The 12,646-nt window shown below is 55.1% G+C and overlaps 1 protein-coding gene across 1 annotated transcript; it reads right to left on the bottom strand.

Annotated features, from left to right (window-relative positions):
• Window positions 1-4,404: 4,404 nt before the first annotated feature.
• On the bottom strand, window positions 4,405-11,210 carry CISH (cytokine inducible SH2 containing protein). Its single transcript, XM_052678560.1, has 3 exons — window positions 10,794-11,210; window positions 7,507-7,733; window positions 4,405-7,351 (listed from the first exon to the last, which is right to left on the bottom strand). The coding sequence occupies exons 1-3, from the start codon at window positions 10,838-10,840 to the stop codon at window positions 6,849-6,851; spliced, it is 777 nt and encodes a 258-aa protein (XP_052534520.1). The 5' UTR covers window positions 10,841-11,210; the 3' UTR covers window positions 4,405-6,848.
• Window positions 11,211-12,646: the final 1,436 nt, after the last annotated feature.

Raw genomic sequence — 12,646 nt, 5'->3', positions numbered from 1 at the left:
TATTGCTGTTCTGAGGAAGAGAAAGTCCTGACATTAAAGAATTTGCTCTCCCTCTGATCAGCTCATAAATCTCTCTGTTGGTGTGCGCTGAGTGAGTTTGTGAAGAATAAACAGCAAGAGATGGTGGGGTGGGATGGAGCAGGATGAGATGGGACGGGGCAGGGCGGAACAGGAAGGGATGGGGCAGGATGGGATGATGTGGGAAGGGATGAGGATGGGATGGGTGAGGTGGGATGGGATGGGATGGGATGGGATGGGATGGGATGGGATGGGATGGGATGGGATGGGATGGGATGGGATGGGATGGGATGGGATGGAATGGGGTGGGATGGGCAGTCCCAGAGCTTGGTGCTATATCTGGTTGTCACTTTGTCAAAAACATAACTCAAATATGTTGTTTAGGAGTTGCCTTCTCCAAAAGCTTGGTGTTAGCCACTGTGAAAGGAGATCACTGAAATGGGTCCAGCTTTGTTTGCCTGGTTTTCCATGGACTAATGGTTAGATCCAAACTGGAGCTGCAGGGTTACTGATTGATATAGTTGCAGGTGAATTCAGGAGAAGCCAGAAGTTAATTGTACAACAAGCTTTCTTTTTGCTTTCCAAGAATAAACACTTGGGCTAGAATTTGTGCACAGTGATGGGGCACTGCAAGAAGGAAGGCTTTCCTTGTATGACATAAACTGCTCTTCTGTGTTGTTTCCTGTACAATGGCCTTCCGCTAATGCCATACTACACCAGGGATTAAACCCTTGTCTGTAAAACCCAGAGTATTAAATGGGCCATATTCAGCCCGGGAGTAAGTGAACTCCCCTTACACTCCATGAGAAGTGAGCCTGGATTTAGCCCATTTTGTGTTGCAGGTTTCACAGGCAGGGCGTCAGTCAGAGCAGCGCTTTGCCAAGAGTTGCAATCAGGATTGCTGCAGCACCTCCTGGATCCAGGCAGTCCCGTGGCTGGGCTGTGCAGGCTGCCAGGCTGCAGGCCAAGGCGCTCGAGCCCTGGCTGTGCTCCACCGCTGGGATTTGGTTGACCAGCTCATCTCAGGTCCTTCTGTCTGGCAAAATTATACCAGAAATTTCTGAGAAAATACCATGTCTCACATCTCCGATTGTATGTTTGAGCAAGCTAATACTTCAGTAGCCAATATTATTTCAGGGTTTTATTGTTGCTGTAGTTGTGCGGTGTACAATAGAGCAAATGCCTTTCCAAAGTAGAGCAGTCACTTAATACCTATTTTTACAATAATTGGCATCATATTCATGTTCACAACTCAAATTTGAGCTGCTGCAAAGTACAGTTATACAACAGTCAGGAAGTAAAGGTGCTTCAGGAAAAAACCTTGCCAGTTAGAGCTGAGATAAAAGAGCAGAAGAGTGCTTCTGTCCCCAAAAGGAAAGCTCTTTTCTACAAACCCAGCATGCTCTGTCAGATGGAAGCAGTGCCAATGGGTCCCTCTTCTTCTGGGACGAGCTGCTTGCTCTGCCAGCTGCTTTTTACTGTACCTGAGCTACTCAGATGGTGATTTTGAAGGAATGCACGATCAGCTCCTCATGGAGCTGACTTGAAGAGCTGACTGCAAAGTGTCTCCCACTGCAACAGATACCAGAGGATTAGGAGAGCGTGAGGACTGAACCCTAGTGGTTTGCAGTAAAATTTTCCTTTTTGATCAAGTTTTGTCTTCATTTTTAACAAATACCAGCTGAAGTGCTGAAGCTTTGTTGTAAACACGCAGAGATGTGTGGAAAACTTTGAAGGCCAGGCTGGACGAAGCTCTGAGCAACCGATGGAGCTGTGCACATCCCTGCTCATTGCGAGGGAGTTGGACTAGATGACCTGTGAAGATCCTTTCTAACTCTAAGGATTCTATGATTCTATTCCTATCCCTTTCAGAACCAATAAGCCCTCCAAATGATTGCATTAAGATCCAAACTGTGTTTTCCTTACAGGAACCTTATTCGTAGTTTGCCCAGACAGATAGTGAAACTGTAGGAATGACTTTCCTTTGGTCATGTCTACATTTTGCCTTTCAGTGACTTCCTCTAAACAATATACTCTTTTTTTTTTTTTTTTTTCTTTCCCAACTGAAAAACAAACAAACCCTAATTCTTGCTAAAATGTTTGCATACACTCACCAGTCTATGCCATACCACTACTGAGAGCCTCTAGGCTCCTTTTGTTCCTAGCCCTGTTTGTCATTTTCCTTCAGGCCAGATTTTGCTGTACGCAGAGATGATGACGGCCGCCTGGCTGATGATGCAGCGCCAGGCTCACCCCCCAGGGCTGCTTTCCCTGCTTACTGAGCAGCGTGTAACACAAGCCACGCAACCACTGTGCTTTGCAGCAACATAAGTGAAGCATCAAAGTGGGGCTCGCACGAGGCAGCATTAACCTCATAGGTCCACTTTCTCAGACAGAGCTTTGCCCCGTGCTGCAGCCCTGTGGTGGGCGGAGGGCTGGGATGGTTCATCCTTCCAGGAGCACTGCACGTGTTCCAGCAGTAGGCAGGGGACAAAGGAGGGCCGTGATTAAGTGGATCCAGGCAGATTCGAACATGAGAGCATGACTGGACAGAGCTGAAGAGTCACACATCCACTGCCCAGTTAATTTCAATTATATCTGTAATTGCATAGGTAATGCATGAGATGAGACCGACAGTGGAATTTGGACTGGAAGTGCCATGTAATGATATGACTGCTGTAACACACCTGACTGTGCCTGTCATAAGAGGCTGAAACACGCTCCCGTCCCTGCTAGCTCATCTGCCCTGGGTGAAGGGAAGTCATGCTCCTGAGAGGATCTGTGGAGAGAAGAGGGATTTTAGCAAATGTGAGAGGAAAGGATCATGTGCACGTCAGCAGGTTATTTTCCCCTTCCACGAGTTGCTGTTCTAAAATGGTGATTTTTTAAGGCAGAAAATGTTACCATATGTGCCTGTAGGGTATTTCTGTTCTGGCAAGGAGCCACGGTAGTGTGGCTTTGGTCATGGACTGGGCTTCCTGTTCCCTATTGTGTCAGTCTGCTTCTCAAGGAAGGCTCCATGTCTGTGTGTCTCTCTGCCGTCAGAACCTGCAGAATGAGGGAGTTCAGCCCAGCTGTACTACTGTGCCTCAGCAAACTGAAAGGTGTCGCCAGGAGAGGTGCTGTGTGGGATTTCAGCTGCAATGTGGGTCAGCCATAAATGCTCCCGCTCTGCGGATCTGCACTGTAAAAGGTGAGGTCAGTTCCTATGGAGGTTTGGGACAGGAGTTCTCAGAACGTGAATTTGCTTGCTCTCAGGAAATGTGCTGAAGATACAGGAGTGGGAGTCATTAAGATAATGTGTGATTGCTGTGCTGTGCTGGCTTGACTCATGCCCATCACTTCTGTGGAAAGGGAACAGCAGGGTTTTGTGTGTGCAGCTATGGGAAAAATTCAGCCCAGCTAAGAGAAAAGGAAAGTACTTAGTAATGTATCAGTATTTCCCAGGGTTTTCCAAGTTCCCTTCTGAAAGTGTATGCAGCTTTTCTTTTATTTTTGTTTTTCCACTTTTTCAGTATTTTGCTCCTTCCACATCCCTTTTCTTTTTTTCCCATAAAACAGGAGGGATGTGGTTATTTTTCACAACTTAACCGTAAGCAGAACATTCCGTTGCCAGATTCCTGGCTGGTGTGCAATGGAAACCCACTGGTGAAGGTCTGAAACGTTGATTGCTGGTGTTTGGCAGCCCCATGACCAGCACAGAAAGAGCAGCAGGTGCTTAGGAACACCTTCCAGCACAGCGCCAAGCCTTGGAACTGGTGCATTAGGATAATGGAAGGGTCTAATTGAGATTGTGGGTTTCTTTTTCTGAGCATGTTTTGATTTCTGTGCCCGTGGGAGACGAGTGTGCAGTGGAGCCCATGCCAGCTGAGGGTTCCCTGGTGTGTGGCCCATGTCTGCCCACGGTGGGGCAGATGGGGGGCCTCAGGACGAGGGCAGGAAGCTGGAGGCATCAGCCTTCATCCAGAGCGGGTCTGTGCTTTCTGAGCTCCTCTTTCAACACCCCCATGAGCAGAATTTTTCTTTGAGGCCAATGTCAAGCCTGCTGTAAACAAGTTACCAAACTTCCAGCTACGTTCCATCTCCTTTCCCCTAGATTGTAATGGTTTTCTATGGCATGCAGAAGCAATACAAAAATCATCCCTTTCTTTTTCTACATCCTTAAACAATGTTCCTCCGGCCCTGGGTGAGGTGGGACTCGGGGTCTGCTGCTGCCTGGCTATGTGCAGTGGAACCCAGGCCACGCTGCTGACAACTCTGAAGGGCTTTTTCCCTTTTGGCTGTTTAAAAGAAATGGGCAAGACTGCCCAGCTTCCCCAGGGAGGATCTCTGTGACTAGCAAAGGCACTCATCCATCTGGATCTCACCAAAGATTTACACGCTGAGTGGCTTTAAAATATATTTAAAACGTTTATTGAAAATCCAAGTCAAGTGAATTTAAACAAACTGTTCAAGATAGAAGAAACTGACTTTTGGAGTAACTGTATTGTTTATTCCTTGTACTGAAGTAGCACCTAGAGAACCCTATTGTGCTAGATGTGGTACAGATAACGGAGGTGGTCCCTGCCCAGATGAGCTTACAACCCCCAGCTCAGCACCTGCTGGCGGTTAACCAGCCCTTCCTTCTCCTTACACACTTCTACCCACTCAGCTGCACTCTCCTGGGCAATGAGGTCAAACCTTTGAGCTTGGTTTCCCCATTACCCCAGCAGAGGAAAGATCAAGTAGGTAGGAGGTTTTGGAGAGCTGAATGACTTGCCCATTCTTTGTAATGTGTGCTGTATAGATGTAGGCTGTGGCTAAGCCATGTGGGCTTCCTGAGATCACTGCTGCTCCTGGCAGAGCTGTGGTTTCCTTGTTCCCAGTGTCCTCAGGCAGAGAGGTGTTTGGATAAAAGGAAGCCTTGACAGTGGTTTTATGTTTTATGTTATTTAAAAAAAAATGTTTTTGTTTTGCCTTTTAAGTTCTCATTCAGTGCCTCCCCATGGATGCTGCCATATGGGGCGAAGTGGAAGGGTACAATAAAAAGCCAACCTGACATCACACACTGCCAATCATTGAAGTATCAAAAACAAAGCTTGCAAGAGCACAAACCTGTATAAATGTGGGGAGGAAAAAAAAAAAAAGGACACAGACTGAGCACACTGGGGCATCTTGGCCCTTTGGGCAACTTTCACATAGGGTGGAAAAAACTCCACCTGTTTTTTGAGCTTGTCTCCTGGGTCACTGTCCCATCCTTTCTCACCTCCCCATTCAGTTCTCAGAGATAGTTGGCATTTGTCTCTAATAATTCACAGAGCCTCAGAGAGGTCCAGGGAGGGATGAGCGAGGAATCCTTAACATTGCTTCAAGTTTGACAAAATTATAGAGTCTTATAGGAGCAAAAGAAGCAGCAATTTCTCTAGTCCTGTGTATAAAGCCTCGAGCTTGATGTGGCTCTTACAGGCTGGGAAGAAATGGGATTGTGGAATGAAGGAGAAGGGGCTCCGTCTCATCTGAGGGCAGAGCCCAGCTGCCCTAAGCCTCCTCGCAAAGAGCTGCAGAAAGCCACTGTGCCTCATTCAAAGGGGCATGAAAGGGATGGGCTCCAAGAAGTAAACCCAGAGCAGAACGTCTATTTAAAGATAGCAAACATGCAAGTCTGAAAAAGGGGGAAGAGAGGTCTGGACCTTGACAGAGAAAGAAGTTAAACGTGGTTTCCAGCGCGCGCTAGAACACGGCTGTGATGGGAGCCGAAGGGCTCGGGAATGGCGCTAGCAGCGGCAGAGCAGGGCGGAAGGAAGGCTCTTCCTGCTGAGCTGCGTGTCACTTGTTACCCCCCCAATAAATAAATAAATAGCCTGAAGCCGTGCGGCCCTGGCGCAGCTCAGCAGGGCTGTCCCCAGACCTGGTCAGGGAGGCATCGTTCGGAATGGGGCTCACAACACCACACCACCACCCCGCACCAGCTGCCCTGCCAGCAAGCGCCTCCGCCGTCAGGTGGGAGAGCTGGCTTTGTGGTTACTGGTTTTGTCACTAATGTCCTTCTGAGATGCAGAGGGTGGCAGGATGGGATGAGTACTCCCTAGCAAAAGCTCAGTATCCAGAAGCTCTGCTCGGAATTCTTGAGGAAGAAGGGCTTGCTCCAGCAGTACCCCCAGGGCACAGCGTGCGTCTCTGGGGTGGGCGCAAGCTGCCCCAATGTGCTCTGAGGTTACAGCACTCAGCCCCTGCAGCTAGGAGAGAAAATCCCACTTACCTGCAGCACTGGGTCTGGGTGCAGCCAGCTGAGCACCACAGCCCAGGAGCCTGCAGGAGTTTGGATGTGGATGGCAGGGACCTGTGCAGGCACGGGCTCAGACAGGCACCATGTGGGTGCAGATCAACATCCAAATTCCCACAGGTTTTTGGCTGCCAGTTGGCTGGAGCCTTTAGTTCTACCTCAAAAAGAAACAAAACAAAACAAAACAAAAAAAAGAAACAATAAAGTAAAAGGTGCATTTAAAATATCATGAAGAGAGAAACTGCCATGGAAATAAATAGCAAAAATAACAAGGTGAACATCTGTGTCACAGCAACTCTGAATTCAAGTAGTGTGCACATGCCTACAGCACTTTCTCACGGCCGCCATTGGTTCGGCCTGAGGATCAGCGCTCAGGTGGTGCCCCGGTGTTGGGACAGCCAGCTCCTCCCTGCTGGAATGGATGTGGAGAGATGGGGGGAGGAGGGCAGTGCAGTCCTTGCAGACAGTCAGAGCCGTGCAGTTCCCACCTGGGGCCAGTGGGACAAGGACACGCCAAGTCCTCTCGCCCTGCTCCCACCCATCGTGCCCGAGAGGCGGCGGCCGTGCCTCAGAGCTGGAAGGGGTATTGCTTCAGGTAGTCCCTCATCCGCCGGGGCAGTGGCAGCCGCTCCACCTCGGTGGTGCAGCGGTTGATGCGCAGCCGGCAGAGGTGCTGCAGGCTGGGGATGCTGTCCCGGCGGCCCAGCGGCCGGAGGAGCTTCAGGTGCACAGCCGCTACCGCCACCTCCTTCTGCACGGGGGGCAGGGGGGCCGGCGGTGGGTATGGCGCCTCACTCTTGCTTTCTGTCGTGCAGGACGTGACGTAGTGCTGGATGAGGCTGACCACGTCTGGGAAGGCCAAGATGCGGGGCTTGGACAAGTAGTTGGAGTCCAGGCGGAACTTGCTGTCAGCGTACTCGATGCGCACGTTGGTGGGACCGCGGTTGGTCTTGACCGAGAGCGTGAACAGGTAGCTGGGGTGCGTGCTGTCCCGCACCAGAAAGGTGCCCTCGGGCATCTTCTGCAGGTGCTGCTTGGCCTCGCTGGCTGTGATGGAGCCCCAGTACCAGCCTGGAAAAGCACCCGGAGAGCACTCATTAGGGAAGGAGAGGGCCAGAGGGGCAGCAGTGGGCTGGGGCTGGGACCTGCACGGCCGGAGCCGGGCCGGAGCCGCATGCACACCGCACGGGAACAGCGCACAGCCTGTGCTCCAGGCCGGCTCTTACCGGACTCCCGCAGGTAGGAGAAGGTCTTTGCGATGCAGAGGAGGTCCTCCTCGGGGTCCCGCGTCTGCGGTGTGCTGCCGTCTGGCTCCGGTGCCGCGAAGGTGGGCGCAGGCTCCTCTGGGAAGGCTGGAACCGGGAGGGGCTGCATGATGTGCTCCGTCAGATCCTCCGCGATGCCGCGCAGCGACAGCCTTTGGATCTTCTCCTCTGCCAGCAAGGGGTGAGGTCTGAAACAAAGAGCACAGCGTGTTACCTCTCTCGGCCGTGAAGGGCTGCTCGGTGTAGCCTTGTGCTACAGTGTGCTGTGTTCTACAGGCAGACTGCAATAACATTGCATTTCACACTGAGATGGGCACATGAGAATCATAGAATCACAGCACACTTAGGCTGGAAAGGACCTCCCAGCCACCCCAGCCCCAGCCCTGCCACGGGCTGGCTGCCCCCAGCTCAGGCTGCCCAGGGCCCCTGCATGGACTGAGGCACCTCCAGGGATGGCACTCACAGCTCTGGAAGAAAAGACATGGCTGAAGATGAACCCTAAGGACAGGGGAGACATCAGCCTATTTCACCATGGAAAAGCTGCTCTGTCTGCAATACAGGTTGACACGAAAACGCCTTTGGTTTTAGATGTTGGCTTTTAATGGTACTTTCAGAGCTTCATAGCAGCTTTCCAGCTTCATCATTACAAGCTGGAGCATTTCTGCATCTGTCAATGGCTTTTAGTCATTTACTGTACTATAATTAGAAGCAGAATTGAGAATTGCTTGGGTTGTGTTGTACCTGCTTTCTACTTAAACAACCCTGATCCCAAATGTGCTGCTAGAGCTAAGGGCAAGCAGGTCAGGTGGCAGAGTGATGGGAATCCTTGGTTCAGCCAAACCCCTGCACCACACAGAGCCTGGCACTCAAGGGCACACTGGGGACATTGGTGTGATCACCAGTCCTGGGTGATGACTGCAGGACACCACGGGGCTCTGAGCACCGTGCCCAGGGCACAGCTCTGCTCCCCAGTGAAATCCCTGCCCTCAGTCCCATCCCTGGGCTCGCTGCCCCCTCCATGTCACACACTGTGCCCCCACGTGCTTGAGGCGTTCAGAACAAAAGGTGAATGGGGCTGTCCCTGCCCTGCAGAACCCTCGGGGACCACAGAGGTGGCAGCCCTGCTCCGGCAGCTCTGCAGGGAGGAGCTGAGGCTGTGGTGTTTCCCCTCCCGTTGGCTCCTTCTGTGCCTTAGCTGAACTGTGGCCCTTCAGGGATGGATGTGGACATGCTGCAGGGTGGCTGCTGGGGACAGGAGCGGGAAGCAGAAGGGGTTGGGGAGGAAAGCAGGTTGGGCAGAGCCTGACGGCAATTTCTCCAGGATTTAAGAGTGAGCACCTATCAGTGCCATGAGTCTGCACTTCTAACAGAACAGTGCTGGTGTGGGTAATGGTTGTGTGAAACCAGTGGTAGCAATCCACCTACAAAGGGAGACGACACATGCCCATGTGAGACGTGGCAAACCCCCACCATCCTGTGGCTCTTTAGAAAAGAGCATTCTTCCAGCACCGTGGTGAGCGGGCTATCTGCTGCCTTGTGGGGCATGTGACTCTAGTTTCGTCATTCCTATCTATGGAGGCAGCTCCTACCTCCCCCAGACCCCATGCCACAAGGGATGCTCTCTGTACCTCGCAGCGCACTGAACGCTTGCTGTTCCCGATCCGGCTGTTGGCGTGTGGCTTCCCACAGGCGTCCCCCGAGCTGTGGCTGCAGGGGAAGGGGTGCCACTCCTAAAGCCCCATGTCTGTCCTCGTGCAGTGCTCTCCCAAGCACACGTCTGCCTGCAGTCCCAGGAGGGGACATTCTCTGCTCTCCCTTCCCTACAGACCAGGCACTGCAATGTGCATGGTGCCTGGCCGGGAGCTACCCACATCTCTGCCACCCCACACCTGTGTGTACCACTGCCTCAATTCGAGACCTACCCACTAATTTCTCCTGAAAGCTTTTCAGGCCTGCCAGTTCTGACCACGAGGAAAACTTTCTTTTGTCCCTAACATGGAACTGGTTTTTTTTTTGTTTTTTTTTTTTTCTTTTTCTACTCCCATCTCCTTCCTCCTGCCTCGTGCCTTTGGAAGGGAGTCTGGAAGGGAGCTCGGAGCAGCTCACTGGGACCAAAGTGGAGGAGGGCTTTACATCCTCCCGGTAAGCTGCTCCATAGGGAAGATGATGGCACAGAGCAGATGTGAGCAGGGAGAGCGACTCAGACACGGGAGGGACGGCAGAGGGACGGGGCAGCGGCCGCCGGCAGCGATGTGCGGAGCGCCGCTGGAGGGTCTGCAGGGAAGGAGCCGCGGGAGCGGGGTGTGCGGGCGCGGCCCTGCGTGGGGACGGGGGAAAATGCTTGGAAATAAGCGCTTGTAGGAAAGAAAGCGGGAAGAGAAATGCGGAGATCAGGGCGGGTGGCGGGCACGGGCGCTGCGCCGGGAGAAAAACAAATGTAGAAAAGTAGCATATGGGGACCGGAGAGGAGCGGCGACGGAACGTCTCCGTGCGCCGGTGCTGAGCATGTCCCAGTGCCCTGGGAAGGAGAGTTCAGAGAACAGATCCTCCGCTCAAGGCTGCGGTCGGCTCTGCGGCTCTTCCCTACTCGGTGAAACTCGGGAAGACGGTCGGGAAGCGCGGGGACGGACTGCGGGGCCGCCGGGCCGATCAGGGCTGCGGAAGCGCCCATGGGCGGGGGGATCCGGGCGGTACCGGGGCACTGAGCGCGGGGCTGCGCGCGGGGAGCTGCGGTGCGCCAGGGGGGTTCCGGTGCGGGTGATCCGGGCTGAGCGGTGAACGCGCTTTGCCGGGGCTGTGGGAACCGCAGCGCCGCACTGAGAGAACAGAGGAGCGAGGGGAGAGCCGGGGAGGCAGCGGGGAGGTGCTGGTAAGCGAGATCTCCGCCGGCCCTCGGAGCAGAGCGCTGGGAAAGCGTGAGCGGGGCACTGGGAGTGGAGAGCGAGCGCTGCCCCGGGACCTCGGCGCTCACCCGTCCCCGCCGGCTGACCGCGCTGCGTGAGGGCGCGTCCCAAACGCGCGGCACAGAAAAGTGGTGGGGAAGGAAGGCGCAGCGGTTCGGCACGGCGATGTTCTCAACGGCGCTCAGCGCTCCGGGTCTGCAGTGCTCCCGGTGCGGACCGGGTCCCGCCGGTGCCCCACTGCCGCTTTGTACCGATTTGTCCTTCTCCCTTAGCCCCCGACCGCGAAGCAGCGAACCCCTCGCGGTTCTCAGCAGCGGAACGCGCGGAACTCGGGACCGCACTTACCCCGGGACGCAGAGGATCATGTCACTCCCGGGCCAGGGGAAGAGCATCAGGGCCTCGGCAGGGGCAGCGCCCGTCCTCCCCGCTGTGCCCGGCCGCGCTGTGCCCCGTCCCGCACTCCGGAGGCGGCGGCGGAGCGGTGCGGCGCGGTCCGATCCTCCCGCGGGGCGCCCTCAAAAAGAAGCGTTCGGGGCGCTCGGCGTCAATAACAAATAGACGTGAAGGAATAAATACGGTCCCCGCGAGCGCTGGGGAGAGACGCGCGTCTCGGCTCGGGCTGCACAAGTACTGGGGCTCGGCGAGAAAAAAAACCCGCTAAGTAATCTTTTGTTTGCCCCTTTTAATCTGTTCCAGGAAGCGAGGGATTCCTGGAATCGCATTGTATTCGCATCACTCTTCCGATAGCAGCCACGCGAGGAGAAAGAAAAAAAAGCGGCAGGTATAAATAGCGGCGCGGCGCCGTGATGTCAGCGCGGGGCCGGGCGGGGCCGCTCGGGGCGTTGGGCGCTCGGCTCGGCTCGGCTCGGCTCGGCTCGGCTCGGCTCGGCTCGGCTCGGCTCGGCTCGGCTCGGCTCGGCTCGGCTCGGCTCGATCCAGCTCGGAGCCTCGCGGCTGCGCTCGGCGCGCTTCGCGGAAACGCCTTTGATCCATTTCCAAGAACTTTCCAGGAACGCGAGGCCGCCGCGCCCGCCGCTGCCAATGGGCTCCGCCGCCGCCCGCCGCATGCGCGGGGCTCCGCCCGGACCGAGCGCTGCGATCCCCGCTGTGCCCCGCGTGGTGGTGCGGCTATGCAGGGGCTGCTCCGAAAGTAATGCTTCTTATTTCGTGCTGTCGGCCCGCGGAGGCGGATGGCGGTGGGATGGAGGTAGAGGTCGAACCTTTCCGCCGATATCCCGTGACGTTTCGTTGCCCTGTGACAGATGGCAGCGGAGGGGCAGTCTGACAAAATAGCGTCTTGACACTGAAGGGTGCAGGGAACGGAGGGACGGGGCTGAATGCCTCCGCGCAGAAAAAAAATGGCAACCATTGACATTGTCAACTTTGATGGAGCAGAGTGGTCACCTCTGCTGGTGCAGGTTGTTACCATGAAGACTGCTCATCATTGCCGGTGAAAATGCATAGCTAACGGTGGTGGCTGTGTTGAAATAATTGTGTTTTGTCGCTGAGAAGTTGATCTGTTAAATAGCGTTATTGTGTTCGTTGTGTTTGTTTTCTTTTCCACGAAAATAAATAGGAGGTATTACTTTCGGAGCGACCTCAAGTAAGCACTCAAAGCGGCCCCCATCTGTAGGTTTTTTTACCCAGCAAAGCCGGGCGATGCAGACCTCAGGGCCTTCTGGGCCTATCAAAGCCTTTATTTTTCAACACGTCGGCTCCATCCTCCTCCTGCCCCGGGCGTCCCCGCTGACCGGAGGCGAAGGGCCGCAGGGCGGCCACCGGGCACGGGGGGCAGCGGAGCCGGGGCCGGGCTCAGGGCGGTTCCCGCAGACTGAACGTCCCGCTCCGGCACGGAGCCGCGCTCATCCGTCCCTCCGCGTGCGGTGCCGGCACGGGCTGCGGGGAGCGGGAGGGTCCCCTCGTACCTAATGCGGCCCCTTCTACAACCTCGTGCCGAGCTGCAGCGCCGCGCCGCGCTCCCAGCCTTCGGTCTGCGCGTGGGGCCGCACCGGCGTCCGTGCGTCCCATCGGCGGCATCGGGCTCCACCTGGCGACGTCCTTCGAGCGCGGACGGCGCAGCTGGCGGAGGGGCAGAGCTGCGGGGCAGCGCGGTATCCCCACGTTGGGCGGCGGCTTTGCGCGGCCGTCCCCGGGCGCTCTGCGGCACCGCAGCACCGCCCGCTGGGCTGCGGCTCCCC

This window comes from Tympanuchus pallidicinctus, unplaced genomic scaffold (assembly GCF_026119805.1).
Source record: "Tympanuchus pallidicinctus isolate F22 unplaced genomic scaffold, pur_lepc_1.0 scaffold17, whole genome shotgun sequence".
Lineage (NCBI taxonomy): Eukaryota > Metazoa > Chordata > Aves > Galliformes > Phasianidae > Tympanuchus > Tympanuchus pallidicinctus.
The sequence above is the reverse complement of the archived record's forward strand: the minus strand, read 5'-3'. Positions and strand labels throughout refer to the sequence as shown.